The following is a 13,201-nucleotide window of genomic DNA, read 5'->3' on the forward strand; positions in this document are numbered from 1 at the left end:
TAAAATTAGTAGCCGTAATAAATGTGTACTGAGTGCTTATTGTATGTCAGGCACAGAGCTTAAACATTGCATATACTTTTATCCATGAGAAGGGAATTATGGTCATCACCCCCTTTTAACAGATAAGAAAAATAAGGCACACAGCTAATGAGTAGAAAAAAAAAAGTTGATTTGATCCCAGGTCTGAATCTCAAGCCCATGCTTTTAACCACTATGTATCATGAAAATAAAATAACAGGAAGCCAGACCAAAGCTGAGTAAGATCCTTGGGAAATGTAAATGGAAGATAGACCACAGATAGTTGGGATTTGTGGGATGTCTTTTGTTCCAGAACTGCAGTGGAAAGATATATATTCCAGGTATCTCAGTTTGGAATAGTTAACATATTTTCCCATATAATAGTTAAATCTGATGGGAAGGTACATGTATCCAGCAAACGTGAAAGTGCCTACTATAAGCCATAGGTCTCCTGGTAACTTCTAGGCTTAATGGTTCACTGAATTAAATGGGCATGCACAGGTGAATCTTATAATGGAACCTAACACCACATTTAGCATTTTCTTTATTAGAAAATGTATGGCAAGTTTCAGTCAACCTACAATTAAATATTAAAAATACAACTTGCTCATAGTTGGTTGCTACTTGCCTTGATCTTAATGAAGAAATTATTAGTAAAGAATATATAGCTATCACTATAGGAATGATTATATTTTAGTAGTGCATGTTCGTGTGCAGTCTGTAGTTGCACTTAAGAGAGTTTTTGGATTCAAAATCTCCAGACTTCTGGAGATGATGAAGTTGCTTGTGAATGTGATTAGTGGAGAAGAAGGTCAACTTATATAGGGATATAATCATGTTCATTTCATGGAGGTGGCTTCATGATTTGTATAACTTATATTTACAAACTCTGGCTCTGACTAATGCAAATTTTAAAATTGACTTTTCATGAGTGATACCAAACAAGATCTGTCAAGAGTTCCATTATTTTCAGTTGTGCTTTATTAAAAGCAATGGGAAAGAAAGTAGATATTATGTGTGTGTTTAACAAGATGTTAGCACACTTCTGATTTTAATATTCACTTGAGGAAACCAAGCAGACCCACTAAATATTGCTGATAAATTGCAGGAAACGTTGGCAGAGACATTTATTATCAGCCTTTAAAGTTCTGGGAGAGAATTGTGCTGTGGTGCAGCACTTTGATGGGATTGCCTTTTTGCAGTGGCAGGGGAGGAGTGAGAAACACCTACCTTGGCTAGAATTTTAGAGCAGTGTTTTCTTTGGCAAACTGCGTTTTATTTGTGGAGGTGTCTGTTTGGGAGGAGGGTCATGGGGACATGCATGACCCACATCAGAGAAGATCTTAAAATGGTTTATAAACTCCTAATTGTCTAGAAATTCAAGTCAGACTGTTTGAAATGGGGACAGAGAAGTCACACTTGTTATTCAGATACAGGGCTTCTGCACACCTCCTGGCTGGAGGATGTCTTCTCTGGAGCCTTCATTTCTTTATGCTCTGTCCCTCTTTGCAGAGTCCTCGAATGCCACCTTGCTGACCAATGCAGAGAAGATCGCCACCATCACCACCACACACACCCCTTCTCAGCAAGGGACCCAGGAGACAAGGTCAGACATGGCTTTGGTTTCCTTTGTTAAAGGGGAAAAAAGTAACTCCCAGCATGACAATATATGTCCTTGATTCTTTCTCAGTTTCCTAATGGGTTGCTCTTGTATTTATTTCTCTCACTTCGGCAGGAATACCACCAAACCAAAGCAGGAATCTCAGTTTGAGTTCAAAGCACCCCAGGCAACACAGGTGAGCACCATTTCTCTTTTTTCTCTATACTTTGCACATTTCCTTCCAACTTTCTCAAGCTATTTTTATGGGATATTTTTTGAAGCACCTTTAATTTAAAAGAAATAACCTTTTGTGAGGTGATTTACCAAATATATACTTACATTTGATTTTCTAGGAAATAACATTTTATTTTGCTACCTTGAAATACTCCTAGATAGCCTTTTCTAGGGGAAAAAAAAATGAAAAGCAGTAATTGTCACAAGGATCGGCAGTTAGAGAAAGCAAAGCAGCCAATATCTACTCATAGTTTTCATAAACATGCTTCTGCCCAGAAAATGTCTTTTTGATAAGGTGTTTTTCAGGCTTGGGAATTTAAGGTGAGATCTGTAGAGCAAAATACCTGTCCTCAGGATTGCAAGGGAGAGTGTGAAAATAATAGCAGGTAAAACAAATTTGAGGAACTTTGGGTGATGCAAAATTAAACAGATTCCCTTTTTTTGTTTGGTTTTGTTTTTTAATTAAGAGACAGGGGTCTCACTATGCTGCTCAGGCTGGACTGAAACTCCTGGGCTCAAGCAGTCCTCCTGTCTCAGCCTCCTGAGTAGCTGGTATTACAAGTGCCCAACTGGGTTCCTTCTTTACTGGTTGCCTGGGGGCTTTCGGTTGGCCCTTTGTAATTTTCCTTGACTGGGATTTGGAGAGGTTTTGTTGGTATCCTCATGATGGGCACAGTCTGCATTTATTGGACACAGGTCAAGGAGGCTGGGCATCCAGCAGCCAGGTGACTGGTATCATGTAATGAGGAATTGTCCTTCCCCAAATGCAAATCATGGCCTCACTGATTAAATTTTAATCCACATATGTTACATTAAATACACACATGCATTTGGACATGCTCATAAACGTTTTCAAATTCTGGATCTCTGACTTCTGAGATTAATGAGGATGAATCAAGATGATTAATAAACAAGAGTCACCAAGATGGGGATAGAGGTTGTGCCTTTTTGCCAAGAATGTTTAGGAAGACTCCTATGGATATTAATTCTCCTAGAATGATTGCATTTAATTTCTTTAAATAGGAGCAAGATTTTTACACTGTGGAACTGGAAAGAGGAGCCAAGGGATTTGGCTTTAGCCTTCGAGGAGGCCGAGAGTATAACATGGACCTCTATGTTCTGCGCTTAGCAGAGGATGGTCCTGCAGAGAGGTGTGGAAAGATGAGGGTAAGTGGAGAGAGGAGTCCGGGGTAGGTGCAAATAAACCATCTGCAGTGAATTCTTGTCATATATTGTTAGAATGTTAATGTTCATAAGAATTACATTTTCTATGGCTTTCATGATTCTCTTAAATGCATGACTCCTACCCTACCAAATATTTCTCCCTAAAGCACAGTTATAGCTGCTAAAGTTAGGCGAACACTTCCAACTCTTTGGGGTTGATATAGGGAATAAGGGATTTAAATTACTTATAAACATATTAAAGTAGGTATTTTTCAGAGCCTATTTCTATAGTTCTTGTGCTTAATGTCATGGGGCAGGCACATCACTTGACAGGAATTCTGGGGTACCCTGGGATGCTTAGAGAGCAGGAAAGTCATGTGGCCCTGTAGATTCTGGGCAGTGAGGTCTACTCATCCTCTAGCTGGCTACCAGTGGTCTTACCTTAGGCTTAGAGAGAGCAAGTCTACTCTCTGTCTTAGCAAAGAGCCAGGGCTCTGTGGCATGAATATTCAGAGTTGCTCTGTAGTAAGAGCTACAAATTTTAAATACATAAATGCCAAAAGTCCACTCTGCTCTGTTTCACTAATATCTGTTACTGTAGATGAATGTGCTGTTCTCCTGGGCAGATTAGATAATTAAGAAAACATAAATCATCTACTCATAGATAGGTCACATAGATTGGGACTTGCCCATGGAGAGCCATTTACAACAAATTAAAAGAAATCAAGACAGTCAGGCCAAGAAAGGAAAAAAAGTGAATGCAGTTGAGCCTCAGCAGAAAAAGGGAAAAACTGATTAAGGATGAGGATCATAACACTTGAACTGAAGCCACAATATTGATGTTTAAGTTTCTTCAGAGTGAATTTTTTAACATTTAAAATTGAGAAGGTAGAGCATGAATGTATTTTACGAAAATGGTATGTAGTAAAAATATAGTGTCCAGGGTCAAACAGTATACCAGTTTCTCTCATATCCTTTTTTTTTTTTTTGCATGTACATATACAAGGGAAGATACATGGTGGTATATATTTCTTTTGTTTGAATTTCAGACATAAGGAATTTATTTTCCCTTGCCTTTTAATCACTTAAAAATGTTTTTGATCAAGTGAAATATTATTATGCTATTTTGTATAATGGCGTATAGTTTACAAGACAGGTTTACATGTATTACCTGATTTGATGCCAGCAGCTTAGTGGGCATGGGTGGTGTTACCAGCCTTTTCTACAAGTAAGAAAGTAAACTCCAGAAAGTTAAGTACTGGGAGCAAATCAGTTACCAAATGATAGGATTCAAATTAAAGACTGTAGACTTGAAAGCCAGTGCTATTTCTCTTCTTTTTAGAACATAAGCTCTATTTGAGTGGGGATCTGCCCTGTCTTATTTATTCTTTAATTCCAGTGCCTAGAACAGTGACTGACACAAAGTGAATGCTGCATTCAGTGTATCAGTTGGGATTATGGTCTCATCTGAAGTCTCACCTGGGGAAGGGTTTGCTTTTTAAACTCACTCACGTGGTTGTTACCAGGATTCAGTGCCTTATAAGGCAGTCCCTCATTTCATTATCATGGAACTCCAGAGGGTGGCTCATAACATGCATCAGGGCAAACAAGTGAGAGAAGAAAAGAGAGCAAGTAAGACAGATGACAAAATCATTTTATGACCTAATCTTTGAACTGATACCATGTTTGCTATATTCTGTTTATTAGAAGCAAGTCACTTGATCCAGCTTACATTCAAAGGCAGGGGGATATTACACAGATTGTGAATGCACAGAGGCAGAAATCATGGGAGCCTTCCTAAAAGCTCCCTCCCCAACCACTAACATGCCCTTACTGCTTTTCTTTTCTCCTTTATCATGTAATTCGGCATACATGTAGTTTTCTAATTGTCTTAATTGTCTTTCCCTCTTTAGAATATAATCTCCATGAGGGCAGGGATTTCTGTTTTTGTCACTGCCACATCCAAAGCAATAGATGTTCTGCCACATGCTCAATAAATATTTGGTGAATCCATACATGAATTTTAAATCTCACCTAGTTTTCTTTTGCTCTGACAGATTGGTGATGAAATTTTAGAGATCAATGGTGAGACCACCAAAAACATGAAGCATTCTCGAGCTATAGAACTGATTAAGAATGGTGGCCGCAGAGTTCGTCTGTTTCTGAAGCGGGGAGACGGCTCAGTACCAGAATATGGTGGGTCAAACTATGAAAACATTCCTTCCTTCCCTGGCATGACTCCATGAATTTGTCTCCAGAACGGCAGCAGGAAAGTCTTTTTTTGTTTCCCCTATTCACCAGTGTCTTACCAGCCTCTCGCACCATGTGATTATTTGCCTCGCTTGTTCTGAAATCTCTACACATTTCATCCTTTTGCTTGCTTATGTGGACTGGGGCATGGCCTAAGACAAGATCTTTATAGCCCCCTTTCTGATAATCAGAGAGAACATTTTGTCTAGTCCGACCGAGAGCGAAGGAATGTTTGTTTGAACTGTGCCAAACTGTTCCTCAGATCCAATTGTTAGCACAAAATGACTATATACTCCTTTTAAGAAGCAGGAAAGCAGGTTTCCTGAGTGATATGTTGAGGCACAATTATTTTTTCCTTTTTGGTTACTTGGTGTCTTTATTTAAGAGGCATGAAATTTTGAGAGATTTGGGGGCTTTGCTCACCTCCTTTATGCTCTGTATACAACACTTCTCCATCCCCCAACTGGTCTCTTACCCCAAATCAGACCATCTGAGCCCACTACTATCAAACAAACAAAAACTGTTAATATATTAGCCATAATGTTTTTAAATGATAAAGGATGAAATAAATTCCCAGTGCTCATCATGAGGGAAACATGTGATTATACCTTTCCTATGAGGAAAGCCAGGTTATACATAGCGTTCCTTTGTCATATCTTTAGACTTGATTTGAGTAGACAGTAATGATCTTTACATAGCTTAGTGTTCTGATGGCAAAATATTGTATATGATAATAATTATGTCCTATTTATTTGAGATTTGTGTTTAAAATTTAAAAAAAAAAAAAAAAAAAAAAAAAAGAAGCTATGCCCTAGATGTAGGGCTTTTTTTCCCAACCAAAGGTCTACAAAAGTTTCTATAGAAACTGTGATTGAATGGTCCCCATATACGTTGGTCCCCTTTATTAGGGATTTATCTATTATCACCCTCTTTTCTGAAAGTCATTCTGCACAATTCTCAGTTGCATTTTGGACTTGATGATATGTTTAATTCAGATGCAGCTCCAGGAGAAGGATAGCTCTTTGGAGGGCCAGCCTTCCCAGGTGTTAGACATTTGTACAGGTGCAAAATACGAGGGGTCCGAGGTACAGGGGGAGGGTGGGTATTAGACAAGGCCCCTGTAGACATGGCCAACCACAGGGGAAGTATTTTGACAACATTAAGATGCTGTGGCTGTGCACTGTACTAAACTTCTGACCATTAGGTGTGTTGATACCACTGAAACTGTGTAACATTGTCTCCCTTTTCTGTCTTCCCTATGCTTCTGTTGGATGTGATATTTCATTTGAGAGTCATCGTCAGTAACCTGTGTACCTTCTCAAAACCTATGTCTGTTGCACTGAGGATGAAAATCCAACACTAACAAATGTTCTTTGGGCTAAAAATAAAGATCATTGAAATACATGGTTTTCCAAGAAGGGTTGAACCTGCCAGGGTTGTGCTACTGTAATGTCTCCATGCGTCACTTGGACTAAATCTCTCTAATTCCATTGATTAGAGTCACAAATGGGTTATAATATGTTAAGTTCCAATATTTTTCTGACCTGATTGGAACCTGCTTCTCTGTGAGGCTATTTTTGTAATGAGTTTTTTGTACTTAATTTAACTGCCGCGGTCTTTGGTGGGGGTGGGAAGGGATTTTGTTCTTTTGTTGTTTATTGTTAATGCTCTCCTATGCCAGTCTGTCATTGTTCCAGTTGTTTGAAAAAAACAAAACAAAAAAGGATGCATTCATTGTCTGGGTTCTCGAGTCACCTTATGGCTGTCTAAAAATGTCACTGTTCCGATTGCGGTCTCTGCAGCCTTATTTGAGTGTTGCCTTAGACTGTCTGACTGGACAAATAAACTCTCTTTGCCCTATGTTAACAAATGCAGATTTTTTTTCTTTCCTCTGTGTTATAGGGAATCTAAATGTTCAACTTTTTCTCTTTCTCTCTTTCTCTTTCTCTCTGACTGTTCTTGGTGCTGGGCCCTCCCTTCCACAGCGATGATACCTCCTAATATCGCTGCATGTATGAGAAATGAAAAGCTCGGGGAGGCTTGCTTCTACCTTATGGGCCATAATCAAACTACGGTTTGTAGCTCAATCAATACTAGGTGTTTCTGTGCTGTGGCCTAATTTCCTCATTGCTTCTGCTTAGCTCTGTTTTGATATGTTTGGCAATTCATTCTGAGCACCCTGCGTTCTTTGAATTGTAAGTACAATGCTGACCCTGTTGAAGTGTTGCCCTCCCTTGTCTTAAAAGTAGGCATAAGAATCCAGTGGTGATCCAAGTACCTTCATGTATCCAAGTCTTCAAATGACCTTTGTTAAGAACCTGTTTTTTGTTCATTCTTGTAGCCAACCCAGCATTTAGAAAGAATGAACTTTGTATCATGGAGCCCTGTATCATAGGGCTTTGCTAGATGGGAAGATGAGATTTCCTGCTTGATCAGGTATCTCTTAGCAAACTACAGTCCCTGGGCCCCATCCTGTCCATAGCCTGTTTTTGTAAGTAAAGTTTTATTGACACATAGCCACGCCCATTACTTTTGTGTTGCCTGTGTTTTTATACTACAGTGGCTGAGCTGAATAGTTGTAACAGAGACGGTGCGGCCCAAAACACCCAAGTTATTTACTATTGCCCTTTAGAAAAAGTTGGCTGACCCCTGCTTTTGGCTTTTCACTTGCTTTTGTTAAAAACCCACTCTAGGTTTTGGGAAGTTGTCCTAAAACAGGTTAATTGCTAAATATTGACCTTGTTGGCTCATGAAAGATCCTTAAAGAGCCCCAGTGACCCCTTAGTCTCTGACTGTCATACGAGTCTGCCCTCCAGACTGCAGCACCTTGTTTCAGGCGCTTTGCTTGGAATGGTGTCATGTGGATGACTTGTTGGGTTTAGTTGCAACAAAGCATCCCAGCTTTGAAAAGAGCTCTCCTCAATTCAGGACACTGCCTAAAACATTTGCACTGTCATTTCAAATATTGAATAATGATAAATAGGGGCCATTATGGGCTGCCCTGCTTTTAAACATATAGAAACCTTGATGTTATAGGAAGCAGCCCAGTGACTCCAAGCTCTTAGATGTCATTATGACTACCTCCCATATCATAAAGAAAAAGTGCCTCTAAACTGAAAATTTTATCTGACCTCCATCCAATCTCAAATGTGTACCTAGCAACTTCTCTTCCCCTCCCTTTTATTCTCTTCTCCTCCCTTTTATCTATCAGAAAACACCTTTTAAAAACAATTCCTTATTTTTTAATGTATGCAAAAGTAGAGAAAGTAGTTGAATAATACAGATAGAACAGTTTAATGGGCCTTTGTGTACATATCCCATTTGCCAGTCATCAACATCTGACCAGCATGTTGCCTCTGTAATCCCCTTTGCCTGCTAGGTAGCCTGGATTTTTTTTAAATAGAAGTATACTTTTGCATATGGTAAAATGCATAAATCCTGAGTATACAGTGCAGTAGATTTTTTCACTTCTGTATGCACCCATTTAATCACCACCCAGATAAGATGTAGATGATTCCTGCCCTACTCCAGAAAGCTTCCCAGGTGCCCCTTCAGATCAATACCCTAAATTATTTTTAAGTAAATCAAAACAAGTATTCTTTAAAGCAAAGAATATTTTCTTGGGGGTGGGAAAGGGGTGGGCGCAGGGGAGAAGGGTTGGGGGTGGGAAAGGAAGAGCAAGGGATAGCTACAGAGGAAATTTTGATGCCTCTAGACAGACTATTTGGATTGTGCCTTTAAAGACTCAAATCATGACTGATTTTTGTCAGTTCTTTAATGATCTATGTCTCGGGTATGGAGAACTTTCAGTCAGCTAGACGTTGAAAGCTACAAGTACTAGTTTTTTAACCCTAACTACGTGCAGTTATCCTTAAATTAACAAGATTCAGTTGGCTTTGAGTCTGACTGCTTTAACAGTTTGCTTGTTGTGACTAATGAGGTCTCGAGTGTGGGTGGGAGCGGGGACAGGAGCCGAGGGACCCTCGTACCCAACTGTTGCTCTCGTTTATTTTCCTGGCAGACCCCAGCAGCGACCGCCACGGCCCCCCAACCGGTCCACAAGGTGTTCCGGAAGTGAGGGCCGGGCCCGACCGCCGGCAGCATCCGTCATTGGAGTCCAGTTACCCACCCGATCTTCACAAATCATCACCACATGGGGAAAAGCGGGCACACGCAAGGGATCCGAAAGGCAGCAGAGAGTATAGCAGACAACCCAATGAACACCACACCTGGAATGGGACTTCGAGGAAACCCGACAGCGGGGCATGCCGACCCAAGGACCGGGCGCCGGAGGGACGGAGGGACGCGCAGGCAGAGCGCGCGGCAGCCGCCAACGGCCCCAAGAGGCGGTCCCCAGAGAAGCGGAGGGAGGGCATCCGCAGCGCCGACAACACTTTGGAGAGGAGGGAGAAGCACGAGAAGAGACGAGACGTCTCTCCGGAGCGGAGGCGAGAGCGGTCACCCACCCGCAGGAGAGACGGCTCCCCCATCCGGCGGAGACGGTCTCTGGAGAGACTCCTGGAGCAAAGGAGGTCCCCCGAGCGCAGGAGAGGGGGCTCGCCCGAGCGCAGGGCCAAGTCCACCGACCGGAGGCGCGCGCGCTCCCCCGAGCGCAGGAGAGAGCGGTCCCTGGACAAAAGGAACAGAGAGGACAGAGCCAGCCACCGAGAAAAGGAAGAGGGGAATCTGAAACAGGATGCCGGCAGAAGTTCCAGACATCCCACGGAGCAGAGAAGGCGAGCTTACAAAGAATGTAGCACCGACCTCAGTATCTGAGACGCTGAGTCACATTCCAACCTTTACCGTGTCAAAGGTTCTAAGAGGAAAGTCACAAACGTGAAATTATTTAGTTTCTTACCTAATGAAGCATCTGACACCTGATGATCCTATGAATAACAACAAACATTTTATGCATTTGAAATCTTATAAGAAAAATATATATGAAAAGTATTGTGCCTGATGTATCATATTAAAGAAAGTATTTTTAAATGCATACTTTTTTGGAAATTATTTGCCAAATGCTGGCCCAAAGGGGTATAAATTTTGTTTCTACGTAACCTGTAGAATCGTCAAGAATTGTTCCCGTTTTTGAGCAATCTTTTTCTCTCCTGGTTAAATGGGGCTGTTGATCATTTTCTCTAAGTAAGGGAATTTATTGATTAAGTTTAATTAATTTGATATAGACTGTTATGTAGTGATATAGTGCTATACTGTAGTCGGCAGTTTTTCTTAAAAGCAAAGAACAAAAAGGCAAAGTTTTATTTGTAAAAGCTGAGGACCCTTTGGGATGGATTATGTTTGCCGATCCTAAAAGCAAACTGTATGACAAGACTACTATTGCAAATGAAGGATATTTATAGCTAAACTGCGTAGCACAAAGACGTTTTATATTGTGAGTTATAGTTGGTTCAGAAAACAGTTTGTAATCTCCCTGGCCCAGGAAGGCACAGAGACAAAAATGTCGGCCATCTTTACCCAAATACAACCCAAGCACAGATAGTCAGGTTCATGAGCATCTCCAGCATCTAATTAAATCTCATTGAAGGCAATGCCATCACAGCTTTGCTCAATTACTACAAGGAACAGACAACAAGCATTTTTCATGTTGTCTTGTCTGATCGGAGGCTGAATAGTAGATGGAACGGGGGACAGTGTGCCTGGTGTGAGGAAGACGTAAGATCCCCAATTTGGAAAGCATGCCCCTCCCCCTTTTAGTATAAGCCCATAGTTGCCCTTAGCCAAATTGGGGAGGAGGGAATGAGCCTTGGTGGAAGGAACCTCTCTGTTGATATTTAAAGAAGTGAGGGCTGTGGGTATTCATAGAAATGCCAATTTCACTTTGAAACCATAGTCCAAGTCTCTAGGTTGGTAGAAGAGAAAGGAAGGAAGTGGTCCCAGTGGTTCTAGATCTGGTTGGGAAACTTCTGCCTCATGACTCTGTCCTTTGAGTCCTTTGGACAGCAGCACAAAACATAACGATTTTTATTTTTAGACAGACCCATTCTTTTTGACCCCACAGGAGCTGTGGTTGGGTCGGCTGTAGCCCCGGGATGTGGTTTAAGTGGATTACTGCCTAGCTGAGCCAAAATGTTTGCTTGTACCTGTTGGACCACTACAGCAAACCGCTGCTTACAGTGCATTGTGTATTTCCGTAGTACTGTTTTGCATTTTCCATACAGACACAAAACTTTGCAAGTCAATCACTGTTGTTCCCATGGTACTGTAAGGAAAAAAAAAAAAAGGAAAAAAAAAAAAAAAAGAAAACCAGCCAATCATTGCGTGTACAGAGCTGAAAATTGTAATTAATAGAGCCTGTTGGGAAAAAAAAGAAAACAGCTGTTGCCTTTTTTTCTTGTATAAAAGAGAATTTATGACAAAATTTAGCTGTGAGGAATGTGATATGTGTTTATATTTCTGAATATGGAACAAATTGATTCATGGGGATATATTTTAATGTAAACTAAATCAGGTATGTAAAGTTGTTTTAAAATGGGAGACTATATAAGTAATTCTCTAGAGCTTTAGTTGGTTTGAATATCATCATTTCCTCCATGGTGAGCCTGCTTGTGAATTATTAAGCACTTGTTTGCATTCTCTGTTCTTCACTCATTTATTTCTTGCAGTGTGCTATGGACTTAATGCTCTTTCTGTATTGATGAAAAGCAGTATGTGGGCCAATCTTTTTATAAAACACTATGCATATATAAATATTACATTGTTCATAGCTTTATTTGACTTATGGGTTTATACATAACATTAGAATGAGTAGCTATAGTTGTGTGGACATTTATAAAACAAGTTCCTTTCCTGGAACAGACACAATATACATTCTGTAGCTAAAAAGGAGGGAAAAGTCTGTGAATGCTATTTTTATTATTAAAGTTTTCCATACAAAGCATACATTGAGCTGTAGTAAGGCTGAGGAAGAGTACAACTGAATAATGATGTTCTTTTTCATCAAGTTCCTAAGAGCCGACTTGGAGATTTTATTCCCAAGGCTCCACTGCTAGGATTCTTCTCACTAGTTCTAACAAAATCTGTGATGTTAAATGACTGATGCTCTCAATTGTGGTCCAGAGTTTTAAGTAAATGAAATCAAGGTGGATTTTGGGAATATATCCTGAAGTTAACATCTTGATGTCCTTCTTGTTGTAAGATGATTTTTGACATTTTAAAATCTATGTGCTACCCACCTGGGCTTATCTCAATCCGTGGACTTCTTGGTGTGGCAGTTTCTCCTGAATTCCACACATCAGATTTGTTTGGAAATATTGTACTGTACAGGGACTATGCGTTAAGCAGAAAGATATAGTTTTCTTTGAACTACTGTAACCTTAAATTGGAAACTGATTCTTGTGAGCCTACTTTCCTTAATCCCGCCCTCCCTCACTTAATGTAAATGTCTTGATGAGAGATGATGGATGAGTATTTTGTATGATGAAATCAAATGATTTAGGAATTTGTCTCCCTCCATTACACAGTTGATGCCTGAAAGAATGTTGGGGGGGGGGGGGGAGGACTCAACACCCTAATTGTATTTTTTAAGTTTCTTTTGTGAAAGATTTTTTAATGCATTTTTACTGTAAAAATACATGGAAATGTATGCATTCCACAACCACTATTGCTTCTGGATTGATATCTTCCTTGTCTCTATGTTGTCTCAAATGTATCAGGGTCAAGTAATCAATTGAGGGCCCCTGACTCCAACTTGATGAAATGCCATTGTGTTGAAAGAGCAGGACCTATGCCGTTGCAACAGCATAATGCCTTGCTACTCGAACTGTGGTCTGTGGACCAGCTGCCTCATCATCACCGAGGAGCTTGTTAGAAATGCAGAGTCTCAGCCCTACTCCAGACCTACTGAGTCAGAATGTGCATTTAATAAAATCCTCAGCTATGCTGTATGCACATGAAAGTTTAAACAGCACAACACAG

General features: G+C 40.4%; 1 protein-coding gene across 10 annotated transcripts in view; it reads left to right on the forward strand.

The window, feature by feature from the left end:
• The window catches only part of MAGI1 (membrane associated guanylate kinase, WW and PDZ domain containing 1), a 680,972-nt gene extending 668,087 nt beyond the window's left edge, over positions 1-12,885 (forward strand). For 5 of the 10 annotated variants that reach the window (XM_025375375.1, XM_025375376.1, XM_025375378.1 and 2 more), the window contains 5 exons: positions 1,531-1,624; positions 1,754-1,814; positions 2,876-3,019; positions 5,074-5,212; positions 9,288-12,885. In XM_025375375.1, the coding sequence (XP_025231160.1) occupies positions 1,531-1,624; positions 1,754-1,814; positions 2,876-3,019; positions 5,074-5,212; positions 9,288-10,042 (1,193 nt within the window). In that variant the 3' untranslated portion in view covers positions 10,043-12,885. Of the gene's footprint in view, positions 1-1,530; positions 1,625-1,753; positions 1,815-2,875; positions 3,020-5,073; positions 7,133-7,251; positions 7,341-9,287 lie in introns of those variants that run through there. The other 5 variants (XM_025375380.1, XM_025375384.1, XM_025375381.1 and 2 more) reach the window with 4 other exon arrangements.
• Positions 12,886-13,201: the final 316 nt, after the last annotated feature.

The sequence above is a fragment of the Theropithecus gelada genome, chromosome 2 (assembly GCF_003255815.1).
Source record: "Theropithecus gelada isolate Dixy chromosome 2, Tgel_1.0, whole genome shotgun sequence".
NCBI classification, from domain to species: domain Eukaryota; kingdom Metazoa; phylum Chordata; class Mammalia; order Primates; family Cercopithecidae; genus Theropithecus; species Theropithecus gelada.